Source organism: Amblyomma americanum, chromosome 5 (assembly GCF_052857255.1).
Source record: "Amblyomma americanum isolate KBUSLIRL-KWMA chromosome 5, ASM5285725v1, whole genome shotgun sequence".
Lineage (NCBI taxonomy): Eukaryota > Metazoa > Arthropoda > Arachnida > Ixodida > Ixodidae > Amblyomma > Amblyomma americanum.
Window position 1 is genome coordinate 57664247 of NC_135501.1, and position 24801 is coordinate 57689047.

General features: G+C 45.1%; 1 protein-coding gene across 4 annotated transcripts in view; it reads right to left on the minus strand.

The window, feature by feature from the left end:
* Positions 1-18557: 18557 nt before the first annotated feature.
* LOC144132466 (BTB/POZ domain-containing protein 6-A-like) overlaps positions 18558-24801 on the minus strand; it is a 32144-nt gene continuing 25900 nt past the window's right edge. For 2 of the 4 annotated variants that reach the window (XM_077664895.1, XM_077664894.1), the window contains one exon: positions 18558-19870. In XM_077664895.1, the coding sequence (XP_077521021.1) occupies positions 19285-19870 (586 nt within the window). In that variant the 3' untranslated portion in view covers positions 18558-19284. The remainder of the gene's footprint in view (positions 19871-24801) is intronic. The other 2 variants (XM_077664896.1, XM_077664897.1) reach the window with 1 other exon arrangement.

The following is a 24801-nucleotide window of genomic DNA, read 5'->3' on the forward strand; positions in this document are numbered from 1 at the left end:
TCCCTAGCAAAAATTCTAATAGGAAAACTAATAGCCTATTCCGTTATCGACAACTAATAGGCTATTAGTCTAATAAAGCTAACAGCAAATACAAAATCTAATAAGCTATTAGACTAATTATATTAAGTTCTCTTCCCTATTAGTGTACTAGCCCTATCCCAGTTAAAAAACCAATTCACTACAATTGGGAAATTTAATCTTTTTTGGAAATCAAACGAATCATACATTACACACAAGAAACAGCTAGTACAGTCAAACACCTAACTTAAGCCCAACATATATCCATGCGTACAGTAACCTTTTGCTTCTGCTTATATATCTCATATGTGGGACTCTCATAATGGGGCTAGTGGTGCTTACCAGTTAAACATAGTTATTTAATTCATTTCGGACGGCAGAGATAGCATAAATGCTGTATAAAATTTAGCAGATTAAGCTGCAGAAAGTTATTATAACCTATACCAAAATATAACAAAATAAGGTAAATACAAATTAAGGTAGAGTATACATGCAACCTTCTGACTGTATTTGCACTATTTGGAAATACACCCTTCTATTTGACTAATAAAAGAACTAATACAGAAATGTATTAGTCTAAAGCACCTGCTAATTAGACTAACTGGAAAAATTGTACATAATATACAAAACTGTGTGAGACTAATATGGAAACTTCAATTTCAATTTATTTCCCATGTATACATGGTGAGGGTCGAGGGAAAAAAGCCAGAATTTGTGGCTTGACATGCCCCTCGGCCCCTACAGTGCAGGGCAGCAGGCAACATACATACACAAAAATCATCAGAAAAGACGATGAGGAAATGAAGCGAACACAAATAAATGATGACAAAAAAAGCAACCGAAAAATATACTGCACAGAAAAACGTCATTGAATATTCAAATCAGGTCAACACTTCATCCAACGAAAGAGAGAAGTAGTGAAAGCATGATGAAATCTGAAAAGTAGCACATACATCCTGTATATTTTTGCGGGATGCTCGTGATACATCAACTTTTACGGCATGAAACTTATTTAAAAGACTTGGCAGCGTGTTTGCTAGGCTATATGTACCATATATTGTGCGGCATGTTGGAATATGCCATAGTTCGCTGCGTCTGCTAGGATAAACTTGTACATTTAGCGAAAGGTGTGCCGTGTTATGCAAGTAATTAACATTTTGTCTTAGGTCCTTCTTACATCTTTCAGCCAGCACTAACATTATACATTTCAGATACTTTTATGCCCTTGAACTGGCGGAATAAGTCGCATGTGTTTATATCTGAACCGACATTGAGAATTGCACGTAGAGCCTTTTTCTGTAAAACGAAAATCTTATTTTTATTGGTAACTGTAGTTGTACCTCAAACTAAGTGCTCATAGTTTACTTGGGACATAAAGAGCGAATTATACAGGAGAAGTTTAACTTTGCATGGAAGTAACGATGCCGGTTAATGATACCTGTGACACGAGAAAGCTTACTGATGACAGCGTTAACGTGCTTATCCCAGCTTAACTGGCTGTTGAAATACACCCCTAATATTTTAATATTTTCTACAATTTCTATCGTTTCCAGACCTAGCTTCCCAACAAAGTTGAAGTTAAATTTTATTCCTTTCTTACAGAGGAGGAGCCGGGTCTAAAAGCTGTGGCGACAGCTTGACAATGGTCCCGGCTCCTTTACATATCCGGCAGTACAGGAGGAAAAGCGACGGCTATACATACAACATACATACATACAAAGCAAAAGAATATAAACACTTCGCAGGCCACCTATGCACATCATGCAAAAATGGCAAAATAAAATGCGATGCGATGAAAAGGTCATAGATAATCATACAAAGAATGGTGCATAATAATCAGAAAGATTGCATCTGAAATTCTCAAGGAAAAGAATTCTCCCGGCAGTATTCCCGAATTTCGTGTTTTGATTTTTGGGTTATGTCAAAATTTTCTTCGTTTAATCTGTTCAGCAGAACTGGAACAAAACCTCCCCACAATCTCCCAGAAATATCCCATCAGGACATTTGGAATGTCACAAGGAGGTGTTTTTTTCCCGAAGACATCCAAAAAACGTCCCCACAACTAGCCGTGTCCAAAACGTTGTGCGTCCCAGGGACGGCCCCAAAAGGTTAATGCTATATTTCTCAGGTCTGGCTCCATAAAATTGTTTATTCTTTTTCATGCAGACTTCAGGCATCTAAGCGCACATATGTCCCAAATTTCAGGCACATGCTTACTTTACAGGTGGTGCACTACATCTGTCCACTCGCGTGAATGCTTGCTGGCTAGGCCATTCAGACTTACCTGTTTACATGAAATGTGCTTTATCAAGGTGAAAATTTGGGCTGGTTGGTGCATGATCTTGTGATGGGAGCAGTGCAGCACGAAACAAAAAAAGAGAGAGGCAGGACACGACGCTCATTAACACCCAGATTTCTAATGCACGTTCGTCGAATATATACATCTCGCTCGTATAAGAAGGAAAAGAAAAAAACATGAAGTAACGCACAAGGTGTACACGTGGTGAAATATTAAGACATCGCACGCAGATAATCAATTTCTCTGTCACGAAGCGCTATTGAAGGTATGCAGACACATACGTCGCTCTTTGGTGCGATGTTGAAGGCTTCTTCAATCTCCCCGATTCGTTGATCAAATTATGACGGGATGACCATTGTGTTGATAAGCTGCAGAGCGCATTCATGCTCACTGCAATGTTTTGCTAATTCCCTGCTGATGGCACCCTTTAGGGATCTTTTGTGCTCTTGAAGCCGTTTATTCAAACAGCGCCTGTTTGACCAATGTAGGTGCGTTCGCACGACAAAGTTATTTCATAAACCCCGCTTTTCACACATTTCACATGTTTTTTCCGGTGTTTTTTCTTGCATTGATTTTTTTCCTTTGCTCGCTGTTGACTTTGGCGCACAGGCTTCTTAACTTGTTGGGTGCTGACAAGAGCACTTTTACACCAGCTCTTGCTCCTACCCTTTTGAGCATTTGGGAAATGCCAATAATGCAAGGAATGACCGCGTACGGCTTCCTTCATTCTGATGTGGTTGTGACATATTTTCTGCCTCTAAGTGCTTGCAGAATCCCTTCTGCAACACTGGATAGCAGTCTCGTCGGGCAACCTGCTGCTTTCAGCCGACAATTCTGGGTGTCAAAACTGCCTTGAACTTCATGATGACAGGATCTCGTCAATGCGGCTCTCATTGCTGTTTTTTTCTATCCCCGCTTAATAATCTTGGAGTGCGCAGATGTGTAGCGGAGCAGTCCCTTCTAGCTTTCCGTACCGCCAGCATATGTGAGCGCCTAGAAAGGCTAGCGTCAAGTCAAGAAATCGTATAACGTTGTTTTCTGGGAGTTCACTTATTTCTAGTCCTAGTTCTTCTAGTCCTTAGGAAAAGTAGCAATGATAGCCGCATTGACGAGATCCTGTCGTCATGAAGTTCAAGGCAGTTTTGACGCCCAGAACAGTCGGCTGAAAGCAGCAAGTTACCCGACGAGACTGCTATCCAGTGTCGCAGAAGGTATTCTGCAAGCACTTAGAGGCAGAAAATATGTCACAACCACATCAGAATGAAGGAAGCCGTACGCGGTCATTCCTTACATTAATGGCATTTCCCACAGTCTCAAAAGGGTAGGAGCAAGAGCTGGCGTAAAGGTGCTCATGTCAGCACCTAAAAAGTTAAGAAGCCTGCGTGCCAGTCGACAGCGAGCAAAGAAAAATCAATGAAAGAAAAAGCACCGGAAAAAACGTGAAATGTGTGAAAAGAGGGTTTGTAAAATACCTCTGTCATGCGGACGCACCTACATTAGTCAAACAGGGCGCTGTTTGAATGAACGGCTTCGAGAACACAAAAGATCCCGAAAGGGCGCCATCAGCAGTTAATTAGCAGAACATTGCAGAGAGCATGAATGCGCTCTGCAGCTTATCTTCACAATGGTCATCCCGTCATAATTTGATCAACGGACCAGGGAGATTGAAGAAGCCTTCAACAATCGACAAAAGAGCGACGTATATGCGTCAGCATACTTTAGATAGCGTTTCGTGACAGCGAAATTGATTATCTGCGTGCGTTGTCCTAATTTTTTACCACGTGTACATCTTATGTAGAGATGGGCAAAAAGGCTCACTTCAGTGATCGGCTCAGAACGGCTCCGCTCACTGAAGTGAGCCGGATCATTTGAACGGCTCACCCACTCACTTGGGTCGCTCAGGAAAGAGCCGGGTCTCTTGAGCAACTCCTTTAAAGAACGAGTGAGCCGTGGTTCTTTCCTTTCCACTCCCTCTCTCCACAAGTGCGGCGCAGGGACCATCATTTTTTTTCTTTTCCTTCCGCATGCTACCGGCTCCTTCAATCGCGTCTCTATTCTTGATGGCGCCGAGGCGTCGCGGGCCTCCGCTATCTGATATCTGGGACGAGCCAGTGGGTTAGTGGCACCGCCAGTTAGCTGAGAAAAAAAAGAAAGAAAACTTGTCATCCTTCGAGAGGCGACGCGCAGGTGGGGCGGGGAAGGAAAAGAGCATCACGCAATAAGGGTAAGGGCTCCCGTAATAATAGGTTTTTCAGAAATTTTCGTTATGTGTTTTTCTTTTATCCAAGCCCTGGGCTCGATGTTGTGTCAAACTTCAGGGCTGTACGTGGCTACCTTCATTGGTTATCGAAATTTAGGACGGGCCTCGAAATACGGCCGCTCTAACTTCTTTGTTTATAAAACTTACAAAAACGCAAGCAAATGCGCATTACAAATCACAGGTCGGTATTGACTAGTTTAGCTAGAGGCTCCGTGCAGTGGCTTGTAATTCTGCAAATATACCTAGGCTTTAACACGTGGGTCGATAAGTAAGGTCTTGTAGTGTATGTTGTCTGTGTGAGAATTACCTTTTTTTAGTTACAGTTAGTTCGGCCGTCTGTGTGAGATCTGCTTCTGTAACTCAGTTTGCCTTTGTACATTTATGTAGATATATTTCCTCTCTTCATCATCTGCATTCGACAATCGTCCCCATCTTCAAACACTGCCTGGAGAGGCCCTGTTCCTCTCTTAAGAAAAGGAAGAGACCATGCCTGAATTTACTACACGGCTATTTTACTGATGCATATATCGTTTTGTTTTCATGAAAGCCAAATAACTAGCAGGTTACACTGTAACCTCTGCTATAGAGTTTAGTTATTTGGCTTTAAAAAAACGATATTTGCATTAGTAGAATAACCGTGTTATAGGTATTTTTACTAATACCTTCGAAATGTTGCACCTGCTCACGATGCACGATCGGTGGGAGTCGTGAGACACTGCTCGAGCAACAGCTGTCAACGAACGGCGCCATCCTTTGCCAATGATTTGCCAGAAGACACGTTCTGAGCGAAACAGCGCTCGCAGACAACGGACGGCAACAAGGAAGACACAACACCGCAGGACAACACAAAGCGAGGACAAGCTCTGCGAGCGCTCTTTTGCTCGGAATGTATCTCAACCAACTCGCCCAGAAATACGCACTTTGCCAGAAGACCCGGCTCTGATTGAACGGTTCTTCGAACGGCTCACTGAACGAGAGAGAAGCGGCCCTCCAAAACATCCGCACGGCTCACTGAACGAGAGAGAAGCGGATCTCCAAAAGAGCCGCACGGCTCACTGAACGAGAGAACCAGTTCACCAAAAGAGCGACTCTCCAAAAGAGCCAAACGGCTCACTGAACGAGAGAATCGGTTCACCAGAAGAGCGGCTCTCCAAAAGAGCGAAACGGCTCACTGAGCCAAAGACCCGGCTCTTCAAAAGATCCGGATCTCCAAAGGAGCCAAACGGCTCACTGAGCCAAAGACTCGGCTCTTCAAAAGATCCGGATCTCTAAAGGAGACAAACGGCTCACTGAGCCAAAGACCCGGCCCTTCAAAAGATCCGGATCTTTCGAAGAGCCGGGTCTTCGGCTCAGTGAGCCGTTTGGCTCCTTTGGAGATCCGGATCTCTCGTTCAGCGAGCGGGCGACCCGTTCACTCAACCAGCTTTCTCGCACTGCTAATAGATGGCGCGCAAATCGCACCCAGCATAGGGTGCCTCGATGCGCGCCCGCTCTCCGCTTAGGGTGAGGACAACCGCGTCGTCTGCTAGCGCGACCGCCATTTTCTTGCTTCCGCTGGTCGCGAGACGCTCGTTTGCTGCGTGGCGCGCCTAGATAGAGGTGGCCCCGCTTGCATTGGGAGCTTGAATTTGACTTTACTTTTGAAAATCATTCATTTTATAGTTTAGATGAAAAGTAAGAGTAAAGATTCGGTGATGCATTCGCTATTTCGAGACGATTAGCGAAAGTATAGCGGATATCTTTCTTTGTTTTGCTATAGGTGATCACGGCGGGCAGCTGATCGTCGTCGTTGGAATACCGGCGCCACGGAGTTGCTATCATTGCGCTTACTTGTGGATATAGCGGAAAGAGGGTGAAGTGCGCCAAGTGAACAGCTGCATATTCAAGTACGAACGCATGACATACTTACGTTAACTTACACTATTATGCAATGGTGGCAAAAACATTTTGCAGTCAAAACATAAAAACCTAGGCGCACGCAAGAACAATCATTTAATGCCTTAATGCACAAGTACAATATCTACAAAATGATTACAAAAGACGATTCAATGCAAGCGTAATGCAACTTGTGTGTCTTACGCTTTAATTTTTCTCACGCTTATGTGCATGCACACGAAAAGTTCACACTTATTACAGCGTCTTCAAGGAAGAGAAACACCAGCACAAGTTTTACTTCCGTGACCACCAGCACGTGTGGCTGGGTACTGACGTAGATGTATACGTAGCCGCAGTCTTGTGTAGGCGGCTATCAGCATTTTTCCTATTGCTTCCTTGTGATCTGCACATGTGTTCAGGCATGGTCGGTCTATCTTTGCAAAGTATTCAGTGAGCGATTTCAGCGGGGACTTCATCGTGTGTATTTTGTTAGTGCACCACGCGGCAGCGCCTGTGAAGTACTCCTCGTAGTTCTTGAGAGTGCGCATCACTTCACTGCTAGGATAAATCAAGTTTCCTCCATCCCTCACATACTCCTTCAGAATTGTCAAAGAGGCATATTCATTACAAGCTGTTCCGATGAGAGCATCTTTGCACTGGGAGCAAGACACAGACTTTAAGACGCTTTTCAGGATGAACCCTCCCAGGTAGTACAAAATGGAACATTTCGTTGACGTCAGTTCTTCGATGAACAAAATCTCAGAGTCATCTATTTCTTCAGGCAAATTTTCTGAGTGCTGCTTCTTTGCTTGAGAAAGGAGATCGACGAGGTACTCTCGATCATAAAGCTCATAGCTTGTTGTTCGTGGCGTGTGTAGAAATTGGCTCACACTAACAAGCCTCAGAGCACATTTTAAATCATATGCCGTCGGCACTGGCTTCCTTAGGCGTACTACTGAAAAAAGATTTTCGAGGCAGTCTTGAAGTAGCCTGCTTGTTAAGAAAAACTCGTAGCGTTCATTGCCCAGAAAAACTTCTTGGAGGCGAAGGACAACTGTCGTGGAAATAAGCAGCCCAGCTTGGGATGGTTTCCACTGAGAGGTGGCGCCCATATTCATCCCTTGTATAGTTTCTGCTGCAAGGCGCAAGGTTTTCAGAGCAGCGTAATATTTCTCCATATTTCGGTGGCTTAAAGCTAAAGTGGGATGGCGTGATGACATCAGGGCATACCACTTTGACACCAGATCGAAGAACCATGCTGTCGTTTCGGCAGATGGGTCAAGCAGCCCTTCTTTCACCAAAAATCGGATAGCCGGTGCCGCCTCTCTGAAGAATTGAAGAGCTACTCCTACCTTCATTTTTGTAAAGTGGCCGGAGCTGACATGAACTTCCGATAGGGCAGGGGCTACTTTAAGTTCCCTCTCTGCGTCGTAGTCCACCACTGCCTGGACGTGCTCCAGTTTCACGTTTGGTGACGGGAGGTTGTTGTCGAGCACGGTGGCATCGCTCAGTGCAAACACTTTCGAGCTTAAAAGTTGCCCTCGTAGGTTCTTCAACACATGTGCTGCATCAGCAGTGAAAAAAAGCTCTTTCCCGTCCAAGCATGGATGCGGTATTGAGCACACTGTGGTAGAATTTCTGTGGCTTGAAAATCCTAATTCTCGCCACATCGCTCGATTTGCTGATCCCATGTCACATGTGACAGCACGGACTCTGAGGGAAATCTGGCCACAGCGCCGAATGATGTCGAGTACATAGTCTTTAAGCACGGCACCTTCCACGTGTTGGCCAGTGAATTCATAGCCGATGACCTGCTTCCACCGCTGATTGATTCCTCCCAGCATGAACACCAAAGCGTGATTGGCGGGCTCCTCTGGCTTCGAAGGAAGTGTTATACTTCCAAAGAGAACGTCTTCACCTCGATCCAGTTCAAATGCTGTAGCAATTTCCATCTCGTCTAGAAACAGCACACAGTCTTTTTCCACGTTTTCCATTGTGTCAGTCTTGCACTTCATGACATCAAAAACTTCTTGAAGAATGCCTGGAAGGAACCTCAGTCCCTGGATCCTCCGTGCCAACGTCCTGCTGGACGGAAGAGGGTAACCCAACTTCCTCAATGTCTCATATCCTGTCGTTCCGCAAGCAAACTTAATTTGCAACCCTTGCTTAACCGTCTCCGCAGACCACGTGTGACCCTGAGTGCTATTTTTAGAAATAGCGGAAATTTGGTCTGCATTCAAGAACCGTGTATTTTTTGCGAAATTATCAGCCATGCTTTCATGCTTTTGAACTTGCTTTTTGAGCTTTTGGATTGTCTTGTTAGCAATTGTGTGATGTTCTTGAAGCGTGGCGTATTTCCTTTCCATGTCTACCAACTGCTTTCTCAACTCAGCACAATCCGTTTGTGTCCCACTAGCTGTAGGTGTTTCATCTGTCGAGCTTGGACTTCCGACGTTCGAAGATTCTACATCTAAGCTGTCGACTTGGAGATTGACCGATGACGTATCTCGGGACACCATTTCGGTTGAATCGGGGAGCAAATCTGCCTCTGATGCGATGTGAAGTCCTTCAGCGGGGTTGTTCACCTCTTCATTGGCGGATATGGGCACAAGCTGCGTTCTGTCTCTAGGTGGCTTTCGGTTCCTTGGAGCAACTGGAAGCAGGAGGATGTACAAACCAATGATCAAACTGAGCACTATGTAAAGGAAAAATGCGGGAATCACGGGATATGGAAAATCAAGATAAAGAGCAAAGCGAAAACAAGGCATGACCAGCGTCTCGGCATTTTATTTTTCAGTCTTTAGTTTTGCACAAAAAATTCTAAGGGTAGGGGCCAAAAGGTGCACATAAGTACTTCACTTGTTCCCCGCTCCCTGTAATAATTACAATGCCGTCTTGGTTAATTCCATTTGTATTAATTAGAGAAGGCGACCGATTCTGCCTTTTCAAGTAAGAATGGGTTAAGTGGGCGGTTGAGATGAAGGCTGCTGCGTGAGCCGATCGACAGTAGAATTGAATAAGTGGGAGGCTTCTTGATGAGCGTGCGAGAAGACATGCATGCATGCACACATAACCTGTTAAAGGCGAAATAAGTGACCCATACCGGGCAAGCGGCTCAAATGCCACCACTTTTTTTAGTAACGAATGTATGCACTTATACAGAATCAGGCAGCGAATCAAACGGGAAATACCTACCCCTGAATGAGAAAACCGTTGGTACAGCATTAGGTTTCAGCTTTTTCCATCCATCTGCCCGGTTTTGCTCAAAACATGATTCTTCAAAGTGAGCCTGCATGAAAAATTTTTTTTGCTAATATAAATGCCTTATTCCCCGAAAAATAAGATTAAATTACGATAAATCAAGAAAATCAAACAAACGCACGCCGGCACGCATATGGGCTCACATCCGCACACATTTACAAAATAGAGATGTACTTCACACTACTCCGTTTTTTTTTATTTCCATGCGCTACTTCCATGACATATAAGCTAGAATAAATGTCATGAATAACAATTTTCGCACTGAACAAAAGTATAAAAGATCTGAATTTGATGCAATGTGGACAAACACAAGCCTAAAACGCGTCCCATGCTATTCTGCACTCCGGGATTCCCTTTTCATACTGCTATACAGGTATGCGCCTGCCAAAATTAAGCGGGCAGCGAGGGCTTTTTGTGAAGTAAGCGTGATGCACTGCTGCTCAAGATTCGTGGCTGACAAAGATCGTAATAATTTTAGAAGGCTGAGCCTTATTGCCACGTGAAATGAACGGAAACGTAAATGCGCCAGAGGTTCCATATCGCCCCCCAAGCTCTAAGAGACTACGACCGTTTGCAGCGATCAAATATCAGAAACCTGCAAAAGCATGACATGACGCCTCCGACAGGAACACGAAATCGTAAATATGGTCATCAGAAACAGACTCAAAGACAAGCTGACACGAGCCTCGAAATAAATTTAGCACTGCTGAGAAGTCGGGTACTTACGCTGCATATGCAAGAGTAGTTCGTCGGCTGCCACTTGTCCCGCTTCACTTTCACAGTCCATAGAAGACGTCGTTTTTTGTCTCTAGGAAACGAAAACATTCTCCAGCCATTTTTAGCGCTGTTAGTGCACTGGGGAACGCAGCACCCAGGCATTCTGCAAAAAGACTGTGAAGAATGCCGCTTTCCGTGTCTAGCGTGGGCAGTCGACGGGACGCGGGAGCGGAATGCAAGAAAATGGCAGCGGCGCCTCCCGAGAACCGGTTTTGGCGGCGGCGACCCCTTCAAAGAGTGGCTCCACCCTCAGCGGAGAGCGGGCGCGCATCGAGGCACCCTAAGGGCCGTTGTACGATCGTTTTGGAGCGCCTTCCGCCTCGTCCGTTTCGCGAGCGGAGCTGGCGGATCCGCCTCGTTCGGCGAACGGATGGAAAGTTGGTGAACTTCAACTTTCTGGCGGACGAGCGCATCCGGCCGGGGACCGGATTGCAGCTATTGGCTGCTTTTCCCGTGACGTCAGTGACGTCCAAGCCCCTCCTCCCTCCGCCTTGGTTCTGCTCTGCCCCGGCCTGCCGGGGCAAAATGGCCATCCGTCGACTGAACTGGGGAGCGCGGCCTGGGCAGTGGCAGCGATGGTGGTGGTGGTGGTGGTTGTTGCTATGAAGGGGGGGAGGGGGATCTGGTCCCGACGCATGTCGTTCCTTTGGGCATCACTCTTGGGGAGCGGAGGGGGGGGGGGGCGCTTATGCATCGGTCCCTCGCGAGCACGCGAGGGAGAGAACGCAGCTTCGCATTTCTTTTCCCAGCGCGAACTTGAAAAAAAGAAAAGGGAGAAAAAAGGAGAGAAAAAGTAAAGGGAATGTGGAATTCAAAGTGAATACCTTTTCTGTTTTGGGGCGGTCATTTTCGCAAAATACTTAATTTTGTAGGTGTGGCTGAGCAGGTCGGTGCACGCAACTCTGTTGGCGAAATAGTTGGCATTTCGTTTCGTTCTTCGCTGCATAAGAATTGCTATATTTTTTATTTCAGCCGAAATGCCGAAGCCGAATGCCGAAGCGCAGCCTACTAGGCCTAGGTGCAGGTCGCCGAGGAACGCAAAAAAGTACCACGTGACCACGAAAAGAGGTTAATATGGGGGGGGGGGGGGCGCTCGTACGGGAAGTAGGTAGGGAAGGGGGGGGGAGCGCAGTGTGCAGGGATATCGGGGTTTGGAGAGGGGGGCGGGAAAGGAGGCAAGGGAGAAGGTAGTCGGGCGCATACCGATCTGCCCCTTGGGATACGGGAGCCCGTTTCGGCGCGTGGAGCGATGCTGGCGGTGCGCTCGCGCCGGCTAGGTTGCCACCAGCCGGAGAAGGCTATTGGACAGACGGATATGCCCGGCGCGCCAATCGGCATGCTGGGACCATCCGCCTGGCTCGCAAGCGCCAAAGTGATCGTACAACACCTTTCCGCCTCACGTCCGCCTGGCGGCCGAAAACTGGCGGACCGCTCCCGAAACGGACGAGGCGGAAGGCGCTCCAAAACGATCGTACAACGGCCCTAACCCAGCAGCTCTGACGGACGGTTCGACACGGCTAACTGAACGACAAACCAGCTTTCTCGCACTGCTAACAGATGGCGCGCAAATCGCACCCGGCAGAAGACCCAGCGACACAGCTCTGACGGAACAGACAGTTCGCCGTTCGGCACGGATCACTACGCGGGACTACGGTCCTATGGATCAGTGAGCCGGATCTCCAAAAGAACCGCCGCTCACTTTTACTGAGCCACGGCTCACCCGCTCTTTTAAAAGAGCGGCTCAGAAGATCCGGCTCACTCCTGAGCGACCCATCTCTAATCTTATGCGTTTGTCATGCTTCTGTCCTTTCCTTATTGCACGAGCAACATGTATATATTCGATCGAACGTGGATTAAAAATGTGGTTGTTAGTCAGCGTTGATTGCCGCTTCTCTATTCTTTGTTTCGTTCTGCGCTGCTCCCGCCACAAGAACATGAAATACGCCAAAATTTTACACACAAAGGAAATATGAATTCAAAGAGTCGCCCGATCCCGCCCATATAACAGGAAATAGCAGCGCAACACAGATGTAATTTCAGTTTATTAGATGTGCTCTTTGCATTTAAATGAGTACAAACAGGAGACGCATATGTATGCACCATTTAACACACAATGCACGGAGCACTACGGCACCAGCATATAATGGCTAAATTCTCTAGCTCTGAGAAATCTGAAGAAATAAAGCAATAAAAACATAATACAGGCTGAAAGTTGATGCACCTTAAGCAAACATTCTAAAGGGTACAAAAGCATATATGCACACGCAAAAGCAAACGCATGTAAAGAGCAATCTTGGTGCCAAAAGAAAAGACAATATAGGCGTACGATACAGATACGCGGTTTCAGGTCAGGGATATTCTGCAGGGTGAAACCTCCCTCTGGCTTTGCCTCTCGCACGAGCCTCGGAGTAAGCTTGAGCGTGTTACCAAAACAGGAAAAAAAATTAATTCTTCCAGGCGAAAATAAAAAACGAGCATAAACCAACATACCTTGACGACATTGCCAACGGAAACTCGGGGATGAAATAAAATGCTGCAACTATAAACATGAATTCAACGCCGCCTTCTGTCCTGCGCCTTCTCGCGGCTCAGCGAACACTCAAACATACGCCTTACATCCTCGTTACACCCCCGTTTTATTTTCTTGTGATTAAGTGTGGAGATAAGACTGCTTGGAGCCGGATGGAAAGGGGGGACGTCTTGAGGTAGGAGCCCTGGCGCGCCGCACCCATGGTATAGCAGACCGCGCGTGCGGCACAATACGGAGTGGGAGGCGAGATCAACGAGATCAAGGCACAAGTAATCCGGTGGGGGTGGGTTGAAAGTCAGCGACGCAAACACAACACAAACTATACCGCTGCGACAGGACGGCAATTTAGGTAGAGCAGGTTAATCCTTGGGCACTCGCAGCAAGAGTCTGGTGGGCTTCCGAAGATCTCTCCCGCCTATGACTGCAGTGGACGGCCACGCTGCCACCTACAACACGCCACAGTCGTCGGAGGCGCTGAGGGATGCAGAGAGCGCCCTAGGAGTCGCCCATTGCCTTGAAATCCGCTGCCGCGAACGACGCCTGTAAGAGCGCCATTATGGTGTAGGGCCGTGAAGCTGCGCAAAAGACGCGATGCGCCGCGCGCCGCTGCATCAGTTCCAAAAGGAATTATATGAGCACGCTGAGGTGCGCGGGAAAGCTGCCATGAATCCGCAGCTACGATGTTCACGACAGCCCAGTGATGAGAGCAAGGGCTGCCGCGCGCTGAGGCTTACGTGCGAGCGGCTAGGGGCTGCGCGAATACGTGTGCGCAAGATGGCTTCCGTCCAGCGAGGAAGCCGGACGAGCGATGGGAGGCAATTACTGCGCCTCTGCTACACAGCGGCGCAACGAGGACTGCTGGTAGTTGGAGTTGCCTGCAGAGACCGCCGCAACGTGCTGAAGTTGGAAACACTATAGAAGACTGGCACATTGGTGACCGCCGCTCCCGGCAGTGCAATGAAAAAGCCGTCGCCTGCGTGCCTGCAGCATGGAGCCGACGGCCCACGAGAGAGATGCGGGGTAAAATGCGCTTCCTTCGGCTGTTCGAACAAAACTGCTTGATCTCTCAAAACGGCGAGTGCAAGAGCAAAACCTTCTCTCCCCGTAGCTTTTGCCGCGAGGGAGAAAGAAAAGGAAGCGAGGTGTCAATTTGTATTTTTTGTTGAAAAGCATTGGTCCCAAAAACATGCTCCCAGTTTCCTTTCTGGGACCAAAATGCTAAGATTTGTTTTTGTTTCTGCTTAACACCCTCGAAAAAATGTTTCTAGGACATTAGTGGGCGCACTTCCCTTTTGCTTGTGTTTCTGTGTCCTGCCTCTATGGCCTGGAAATGTTCGATAAATGTTTTACTGGGACTGGGACATTCCATCCTTTCTGGGCGCACCTGGGGAGGTACGTTGTTTGCTGGATTAAGATCGCATGGTAGAATAATGTTTTTATTTTTTGGTCTGAATATAATAGCCTTAGTTTTAGTTACATTAATTTTCAACTGGTTATTAAGGGACCATTGATGGAGCGCACTTAGTGTCCTATTTGCCTCGTTTATCTTATCTCCACATATGCTTGATGAGAAGAACAGTGAGACGTCATCTGCATACATAACACACTTCGCATGCAGGCATTGATTAACGATATCATTTATATATAGGTTAAAAAGAAGCGGTCCAAGGATACTTCCCTGAGGTACGCCAGCAGTAACTTTTTTTTACTGAGGATTGACAGCTATTAATACTTATAAATTGAAAGCGGTGTTCAAGATATGACGAAAGAAGCACATGAGCATGACCCCTAAAGCCATAGTCGTACAGTTCTGCCAAAAATATATTATAAATGATGTAGTCGAAAGCCTGCGAAAAATCTATAAAAACACCAAGGGCAAGTTTTCTTTCCTCGAAACACCGTAAGATATACTCTTTTTGGCTTAGTAATACTGTCTCGGTTGATTTGTGTTTGATAAAACCAAACTGCGAGTCTGTTATTATTTGGTGTTTGTCACAAAAGCATGATATTTGCGTGTGGATAATTTTTTCCAGTCCTTTAGAAAAGATTGGCAGCACGGAAACTGGCCTGTAATTTGAAACACAAAGCTTATCTCCTTTCTTATACAAAGCAGTCACTTTAGCAATTTGCATTAGGCGTGGAAACATTCCGCATTCAAAACTTAAACTAAATATATGTGCTAAAATTGGAGCTAGAATATCTAACACATGCTTCACAGGCCATATCAGTACAACATCCGCATCATGGCATCTGCTGTTCTTCATGTTAAAAAATGCAGTGAATACTTCAGAACATGTAGTTGGACTTAAATACATAGAATCGCTGCTTTGCCTGATGAGAGTATCATATGACATGTATGACGAACTTTGGCATTCTCGGGTAACGAAATATTGATTGAACGCCTCTGCTAGTTCCTGCCTATTTACACTTCACTCTTTAATAAGTACTTCTTGAGGAGAGCTAGGCTGCGGTGTACGTAAAACAAGGTTGTTAATCTGGTTCCATAACTTTCGGGAATCACCGTCGCATGATTCGAATTTTCCGTAGTAATACAAAGCCCTAGTACGCCTTAATCATTTGTTTAGCTTATTTCTGAGGACTTTGTATCTTGCTAATATTTCGGGATCACTTGTTTTAATGAAGTCTTGGTACATTTTTTCTTTAGATTGTATCTCTTTGAGCAATTGTGACGTCATCCACTCCTTGCGCCCTTTTCGAGGTGCTACGTGCGCCTTGTATGGAAAATGTTCGGTGTAAAGCACTCTAAATTTATCAAGAAAGCTATCATAAGCTGCGTCGACGTCTGCCATAGAGAGCCCGTCAGACCAGGTTATATCTGAAAAAACAGCCTGTCTGAAAGAAGCAAGGTTTTCCTCAGTTATCGCTTGATGAAAGCAAGCACGTGCTGGTTTTTTCTTCATGCCTGATTTCACCTCTAGCAGCATTGGGAAATGGTCACTAATGTCATGATGAAAGACAGCGGACGCAATGCGCTTTTTTGATCAAAATTAGTAATAAAAGGGTCAATAAGTGATTTTGTATGCATAGTAACTCTAGTAGGTGTATCAATTGTGTTAATGCAGCCATTTGCAGAAAGCAGCAGAATCAAATCTTTTGATGTGCTGCTATCGGAAAGCATATTTACATTAAAATCGCCGCCTAGAATGACACTGAAGTTGTTAGAGTTCACAAAATTCAAAAATATGTCAACGAAAGAAAAGAATCCTGCAATTCGGCCATCAAGAGGGCGGTAACAAACTGTAATAATAGTGCGGTCAAAATTTAAGCAAACCATTTCGTAGTCACAAGTGACAACAAAATCTTGATACTAGGTCACAATTTATACACTTCTTTAATAAAGCACAAACACTGCCACCACGATTTAACAATCTGTTCATGAAAAACGAGTTGCATCCGGGCATATTAATCACTTCTTCAACGCAGGAGTACCATGTTTCCGTAATCATAAACACTTCAAATGTATCTAGTTTATTAAACAGGTACTCAAGATCAGCAGTTTTATTTACGGCAGACCGCGAATTCACATGGAGACAACGAAAAAAAGTGTTTGTTAATATTTCATTACATTTTACTTCATTCATGGTGATTTCATAAGGCTGGTTGATAAGGCTGCGCACTTCTACATTGATCAATGTTTGCGGCGCCCTGACAGAGTGGTCCATGGTTCCACACTGTGCTCTACTTCGCTTTCTTCGTTTTTTGATCCTAGTTCAACGATGTCATTGCTATCATTGTCCGAGGTGAAAAGACAACCATTTATTAGGACTTTATCATACGTCAGCCTCACTTTCTTTTTCCTGTCACGATTTTCTTTGGTTCGATTCCACAGCTTTTTCCTTACCTCTCGGACACTTTGTGAAAAATCTTCGCTGATTGAATAGGTAGACCGTTTAAGTTTAGAACACTGCTTTAAAATGTTCACTTTATCACGGTAGTCTAGTAACCTAAAGATCACAGGTCTATCCTTGCCTCCATTGTCTGCCTTTCGTCTACCGAGCCAATGTATTCTTTCAATACCTGAAATTGTCACGTTCAGCTTATCTTCAAGAGTAACTTTTGTTACAATAGTCTTAAGTTATTCGTCAGATTCTGCTTCTTGTTCCACTATGCCAAAACTATCAGGTTCGATCGTCGGCTTCTATTTTCTAAATCATCAATCTTTTTTTTGTCATTAAGGACAGCTTTTGCTCCAATTCAGTTACATTTTTTTTCCTATTCCATGACTTTCCTTACGGCTTCCTATTTCTTCCAGCTTCTTTTCAATAATGTTGAGCTTCTGGTTCGTTACATTTTTTCCTTTCTTTATTTCCTGTATGTCTGCTGCAATCAACTTCAATTGCTCCGAAATCGAATTGTCTGGTCCGGGGTTTGCCTCGATATCGCACCCCAGGAGCAACAAGAATCGCAGTGAAACACTTAAACTACACATCAAGTACGGGCCGTGGGCACGGCAGCAAAAGAAGGCAAGCATTATTGCTACGAAAGCATTTTCCATAGCGTTTGCTCACCTGGGTAAAGAAGACAAAAGGGTTTGAAGCCCTCATCCTGGTATTGCCGCTGCGCCCACTGTCGCGTGCTTCGTGGCACCCCTCTTTTATACAGTCCGGCGATGCAGCTGCCGATGCTTCTGCCGCTTCCGTCGACGAAGCAGTGGCGCCGCTGGGAAGGCTGTGGTAGAAATCTTGGAATACGGCCTCTTCTTGGAACCTTGACATACTTGAAGTGATGACGGGATCGATGCAAGCAGCCGTACTGCCCGATAACGATGCGCAGCGTAACGTCGGCGGCTGCCCCACCAGTAGAGGAAGCAATCCGAGAAAAACCTGGGTAAAGAAGACAAAAAGGTCTGAAGCCCTCATCCTGGTATTGCCGCTGCGCCCACTGTCGCGTGCTTCGTGGCACCCCTCTTTTATACAGTCTGGTGATGCTGCTGCCGATGCTTCTGCTGCTTCCGTCGACGAAGCAGTGGCGCCGCTGGGAAGGCTGCAGTAGAAATCTTGGAATACGGCCTCTCGGAATCTTGAAATACTTGAAGTGATGACAGGATCGATGCAAGCAGCCGTACCGCCCGATAACGATGCGCAGCGTAATGCCGGCGGCTGCCCCACCAGTAGAGGAAGCAATACAAGAAAATCCTGGGTAAAGAAAACAAAAGGGTTTGAAGCCCTCATCCTGGTATTGCCGCCGCACCCCTTCAAATACCAAAGTGCATTTGACTAATATAGGAACTCATACATCAAATACAAAAAGGTGTTAGACTAATACAAACTTCTATTAGAATTTTTTTCTAGGGCTTCTACGCAGCGCGGTCTAGAAGTTCTGGCTCCAGCAACATCGTCCTTCGCGTGTATGCTAAAAAAAGACAAATTTGAGTAAGGCACCATGCCTGTGCCTCTGTCCAGTCATTCATGAACGTAAAAGCAGTCAAAAGTCTTTGCCAAAACACAATAAAGCCCGTGCATTCAATCTGAATCAAATGTCAACAATTTGTCATTTTTTCATTCAATATACGTTTTTTTTTCGTTGTTTCATCAAATTATCCCTCATTGAAACAAATACATCATATAGAAAGCACACAAAGCAATGATACAAGAACCATCCTCCGATTTCAGAGGTACTTTAAGTTTCAGCTACTAACTATAGCCTTAGATTTCCTTGTATTACATAAACACGAATTCCGTGTCAATTTGACATTGAAATATGACAAAATATGATACAAACTATAGCGCACATGTGATTCCTTTTTCATGACATTATGTCCTTTTATAATTTGTGGAGTTCCGAAGAACCCCTATTTATATCTCTGGAACAAGGGCACTGAAGGTAACCAGTATCGCTTGAGGCGTAGAGTGGAATGAGTTGTGTTACTCGTTCACACAGTACTAGAGACAACACTCTGTTCCAATGTGCATGCTTTTATTTCTTTTTTTACATTTTGCACTTTTTCGCTTTACATTTTTAGGCACTTGTTTAAAACTTGTCTCTATACTTACTAGAAAAGTGTGCGCCTTGTTTCGTTTTGGAAACACCACTCTATACGGTTATACAATAACCTTTACTTTAGGCGCCTGATAACTTCAGGCTACCTTTTACTGACGTGAAATAGACTGCTGTATATCGCCTACTGTTATCTAGTCGCGCTATAATTAGACAGCATAACAAGAAAAATCTGCTAAAGGTAGATAGTTTATCTAGTGCACAAACACAACCCAAAAAATTCTTCACAGCCTTCATCCACCATGACTACATGCGATCATCAGTGACAGTGCAGAACCCCTCAGGCAGAGGCTGTGATCCGTATTTCACAATGTTTCGCAGCAGTGAAAGGTTCTCGGTGTCTTCTAGCACGCCCCAAGACCCTGGTCCCACTACAAACTCCTCCGGCGTCATGGTCAGAAATCGCAGTTTTGGAAAGAAGGGACGCATCACTGTCTTCAACTCGAGTTGAGTATCCGAACCGAGGCTCCTGACGCACTGTTCTTGGGCCCAGCCGAAAACGGCTTTCGAGACGCTGCCTTCAGAGACCTTCTTGATATTGTCCACAATATAGAGAACAGTGTCCTCCAACGCACCGTTGAATTCCTGTGAGGTCAACACGGCTGGGGAATTGGACGACGTCAGAAGAGTTTGTACAATGTTGTCCATGTCTGCTTCGCGGCTCCGCATGTAGTAATCTATGAATGAACACAGTTGGTCAGCCTTGAGGTTCTTCTCAATGTATGCACTGCAGGCGTCTGCCAGCTGAGGAACGAGGTATTTTTTGGCGGCGAACCTGGCATGCAGTGCGTCGCTGATGGTCTTCAGCTTGGGCTTCCCCGAGTAGAGATACCTGTGTTGTTGTTAACGAACGGTGAAAAGCATTCAAAACAGCGCTTACTTTTAAGTTTACTCTGTGTCACGCTTGTGTAGAGAAATGTATTGGCACCCTGATCTTAAACAATGCGGCGCCGCAAAGCTTCTGCTCTGTTCATGAGGCAATGCATGCGAGCACGTACAGCATATTGGACATAAAAGCCAGTAGACAGTTCTACTTTAGCCAGCAACCATGGGGTCCTGTATAATTTGAGTACTTGTCTGCTAAGCATTGCTTGAGTCCTCGACTCAAAAGGGATGCAGACGTTACAAAGAAAATATATTATACAACACTAGCAATTTGAGGAAAACATTTCTTGCACCATAATCTTCCTAAGATCTGCAAGCATAAATTACGAAGTGCAATAGCAAAATTCCACTGGTTTCTCTTATGGAGGTAAAGGTTTTTTTCTTTTCTTGTGGGGGGAGGGTTCTGCTTCATTCATGCGTCATGATGAAACTGCTCAGAAAAAAATACAAGAGACACAACTGCACTCTGCCTCCCCAGCCGGTTTTTTTAAGAAAGCCTCATTGCTTGATTGTTCTATTACTATTATTGTTTTCACACAGAAAATAGAAAGGCATCACAGCGATAGTGCAATACAGAACAAAAAGAGCTTGAAACGAATGACAAGTGGCAACTCCAATACATTCAAAGAAAGAAATGGTTCCACATATACACTCTCCGAAATAAAATCGAGTCTGTGGTCACAAAACTTTGCGCTATTGATGAGCCAGAACTACTCTGTGCACATAAATGAATGGCAGACCGATACACTAAGTCCCTGTTTTTCTAATGTAATGTCCTTCAGCGAATTTCTTATCATCTCTTACAGAACGTGATAGTATAATTCAGTAGTGGCGTACAATAGCGGTCATGGCAATGTGCTTATAAGTGAGAAGAATACATATAGTCTGTCAATAGTTTAGAGCCATAGCTCTTTGCTTCTGAGCCACACTGTGTGGCTCGTATTGTATCCACATCCTTCCAAATCTCCTGAAGGTAAGCAGATATACAGTCTTGCCCCCTACAGTGGGTGTGACATCCAGGAATGTATAGAAGCTCTACAATAGGCATTACAAAGAAAACTTATGGGCTGAAAGCTTTTGACAAAGGCTGTACTTTTTGGGAACTTGTGCTTGCTATGTCTTGTGTTAAGATCACCCCTTGGCTGGCAGTCGTATGTCTAACCTCAATTTTGCGGTCTGTCACATACTAGTATTTTCTTGCAGCTAATATAAATGCCTTCGCGCATAACTGCACGTTTTTTGGGTCTCGACGGTTTCCATGCTGCCCTTTTTTTGCACACCCGCATGGACATGAGACAGGTTATTTGGAGGCTCAAAACTTACGGTTCCGTTATATGTCAAAGTAACAGATTTTTGCCGCTGGGATAAAAACTAACATTTTGTGTGTTCTCCCCATGAGCTCATGCACAGCACTTTTTGTTCCAGCCTTATATTTACGATCAGCACTCCTTACGTGGCAGAAAGCAGCAATGGAAGATAATGTGCTTCACTAAGACTTACCAGTTCGTTCAAGAAGCTCTGCAAGCTCAGACAGTGGCAAGGTTTTGTAAATATCTTAGAATCAGATAATACCAAATTAACAGTCTGTTTTGCAGATCACCTTCAAAGGATTTCAACTGGCACGAATTTAGGCAATGCCAATTTGATGAACTGCATGTTGCACAAAGCAGATAATGCAAAAACTTATGTCCATCCTGTAGGAATAGTGGGTGTCGGCATCATCTCCAGTGGTCAATAAACTAGAGATGCTTCGATAATGGTCCACTGCATTTCTGTCGAAATGCGACATTATTAATTTGTGCCAAATGGCTGTCCTTCGAGATGCTTTTGGCCTGATATACCGATGCTTTCTGTAACAAGCACATAGAGAAGACACAAACCGACATACTGCTCCAAAGTGGGCTTTTAGAGTTTTCGACAGACTGTAAATTCGCTAGTTCCTGAACGAACACAGAGACGAGCTTCGATTCTCGAAACGCATTTAGTGAACCTGGCGCGTCTCTTCATTAAGGCTACAAAGGGCACGGGATTGTAATCTAAGCGTTCTGAGTGTTCTGTTATGGCCAGCTGCTACACGCACTTAACATCAAAGGGAGACCACATACTATATGTCGATCTCCCCTTCCTGGATGCCTGTCGCCGACGGGAAAGCCACCTGTTTTGCGGGCCCGTAAACAGCAAGTAACGCCACTTTGACTCGAAGCTTAATGCACTTTTGGCAATACTCTGTCCACGGGTGGCGAACGGCGGACTCTTAATTTCCCGCTAAGGTCTAATCCAAGCTATATGATTCAAATCAAATCAAAACATCTTAACGTAGTATCTTCTTTCGCCTAAAAGCTGGTGGAAAAAAAAACTAGGGGCAAGAACAAAAGTCTATTGCCATAGTAGCTTGACAAGGCTCCTGCCCTTCTTGGCAAGGGTGGCGAACAGATCAGCATGGAACGCTACATTCTCCACTTGGCAATCAATACACATACAGTATAATAAACTATACAACTGTGACGAAAATAAAAATACAAACATAACAAATGTTGTGAAATATGCACGTGCATACGATCCTGATAAGCTGCCTTTTGATCAATCAATGGGTCTACAAAATGACTCCAAACGTTATTTAAGCATTTTGGCAGCGACGGCAGCTCGAGCAACACGTCCGTAACGCCGCTCTTCTGCACATGCAGGTTGATCGGTGCCAGCCGGAAATTCTTGCGGCTGCCTACCCACCTTCGTGCTTTTGCAAGCCTTTTATGCCGAAGACTGGACAGTGATTTTGTTTGCCAGCCACCGTTCTCAACGTTCCGGACCATTCCGGACCATTCGGCGGCGCGTCTGCGACCGCTCCTGGCAACCATTTCGTCACCAGCAGAGACATCTGTGTTCCGGACTGCTACAGGGGGGCGTGTTTCGTCACGCATTTTGGCAGCGACGGCAGCTCGAGCAACACGTCCGTAACGCCGCTCTTCTGCACATGCAGGTTGGTGACCGTCACTTATCTTTACCACGCGGTTATCACGCGCTTTTGCTGCCGTTGCTGCCAACTTGCTACAGTGTTCAGTGCTTTAACTGCGAGCCATGCCTCGGTGCTGTACTTGTCGCGTGGCGCTTCGTGATGACGAGCCTTCAATAGTTTGCTGTGACTGCAAATTTCATTTTCATGCTGTTGAGTGTTCTGGTATGACTGAAGAAGTGTTCAACTCTAAAAAAAGCAAAAAGTCCTGGAAATGTGCAATGTGCAGGCCAAGTGGCGCTCGGGACGACGGTCCCGTGGCTTTTGGAAAGGAGGACGCTGAACTAAAGCCCCTCGTATTAGAGATCAACCGGAAATTGTCATCCCTTCTCCCACTAACAGACAAAGTAGATGGCATTGAACAATCGATCCAGATGTTATCGAACCAGTTCGATGCAGTGCAAGAAAAGTTAAAGCAACAGCGAAAGGAAATAAAAGACATTAAGGCACGAATTGACCGAATTGAGAGAGAGGAAGACATTGGGGGCCTGGCGCGACTGCAAATGGATGTTGACGAGCTTGAGTGGCGGAGTAGGCGGTTAAACATTGAAATACATGGTCTAGCGGAATCTCAAGATGAAGACCTCCTTGCTAAAGTCAATGAACTTGCGGACGAGTTGAACATGCATCAACTCGTAAAGGAGGACGTTCTGGCTGTTCATAGGCTGCCCGCGAAGCCCGGGTACACAAAAGCCGTGATCGTGAGGTTTGCGCGCCAGGACCTAAGAGATGCATGGTTGGAAAAAAGAAAAGCTCTGAGGGATTCCGAAGGAAAGAGGTATATCACAGAAAACATGACAAAGCGTTCAAAAGCGCTCCTGGTAGCTGTCAAGGCATGGGCTAAATCGCATGACTATGACTTTGCCTGGCACTCAAACGGAAAGGTCCTGGTGCGCAGAAGGCCTGGGGACTCCGCCGTAGTCATCAAATGTGAAAGTGATCTCTCAAACCTGATCACCTGAGTCTTGTGTCTGTGCTGTGTTGCCTTTGTTCTGTCTAAATTCCAAGTTCAATGGCGCATTTGGGATACATATCTTTGGATGAGCTAACCAAAGAATATGGAAATAGAGACACTCTCCTGCGTTGTTTCCATTTAAACGTTCAGTCTCTACAAAACAAAACTGCTGAACTTGAGTGCTTATATAATAGAATACAGAATTGCTTCAATGTACTTATGTTTACCGAGACCTGGCAAGCTCATGAAACGGATGCGTTTTACCTTCCTACCATAAAAGCATTTTATGTTCATAGAACCAAGCGCCGTGGTGGGGGCGTATCTCATCTTGTAGAAAACTCCTTACAAGCCCGTTCATTGGCAGACTTCTCTGCTGTTACAGATAGTTATGAAATTGTGTGTGTGCAGGCAAAAGATATCGTTATTGCAGCATGCTACCGTCCTCCAGATGGCAATGTGTGTGATTTTTTTGAGTTCCTAGACAATATGTTAACATTTGTAAATGAAAATCATTATAATGTCATTATTGGCGGTGACTTTAATATTGACATGTCATGTAATACCTCCAGAAAAGTTGAATTTGAAAATCTGCTTAGTAGCAATGCCTGCTCTAACCTTATAAATATGGCTACTCGGTTGACACCTACTTCAGAAACTACTATAGACTTGTTCCTAGCTAATTATGATATAGGGTCCATCACTACAGCTATTCTTCCCTGTTCCATTAGTGACCATATGGCAATATGTTGTAAGGTTGACACTAATCCGTTTACAGTAAAATCTCGTTACTACGAACATCAGATTAACGAAATTTTCAGATTTACGAATTTTTTTAAAATCCCCGCCAAAATGCCTATACTTTCAATGTAAAAAACTTTCAGTACTACGAATTTCAAATTACCGAATATTTCAG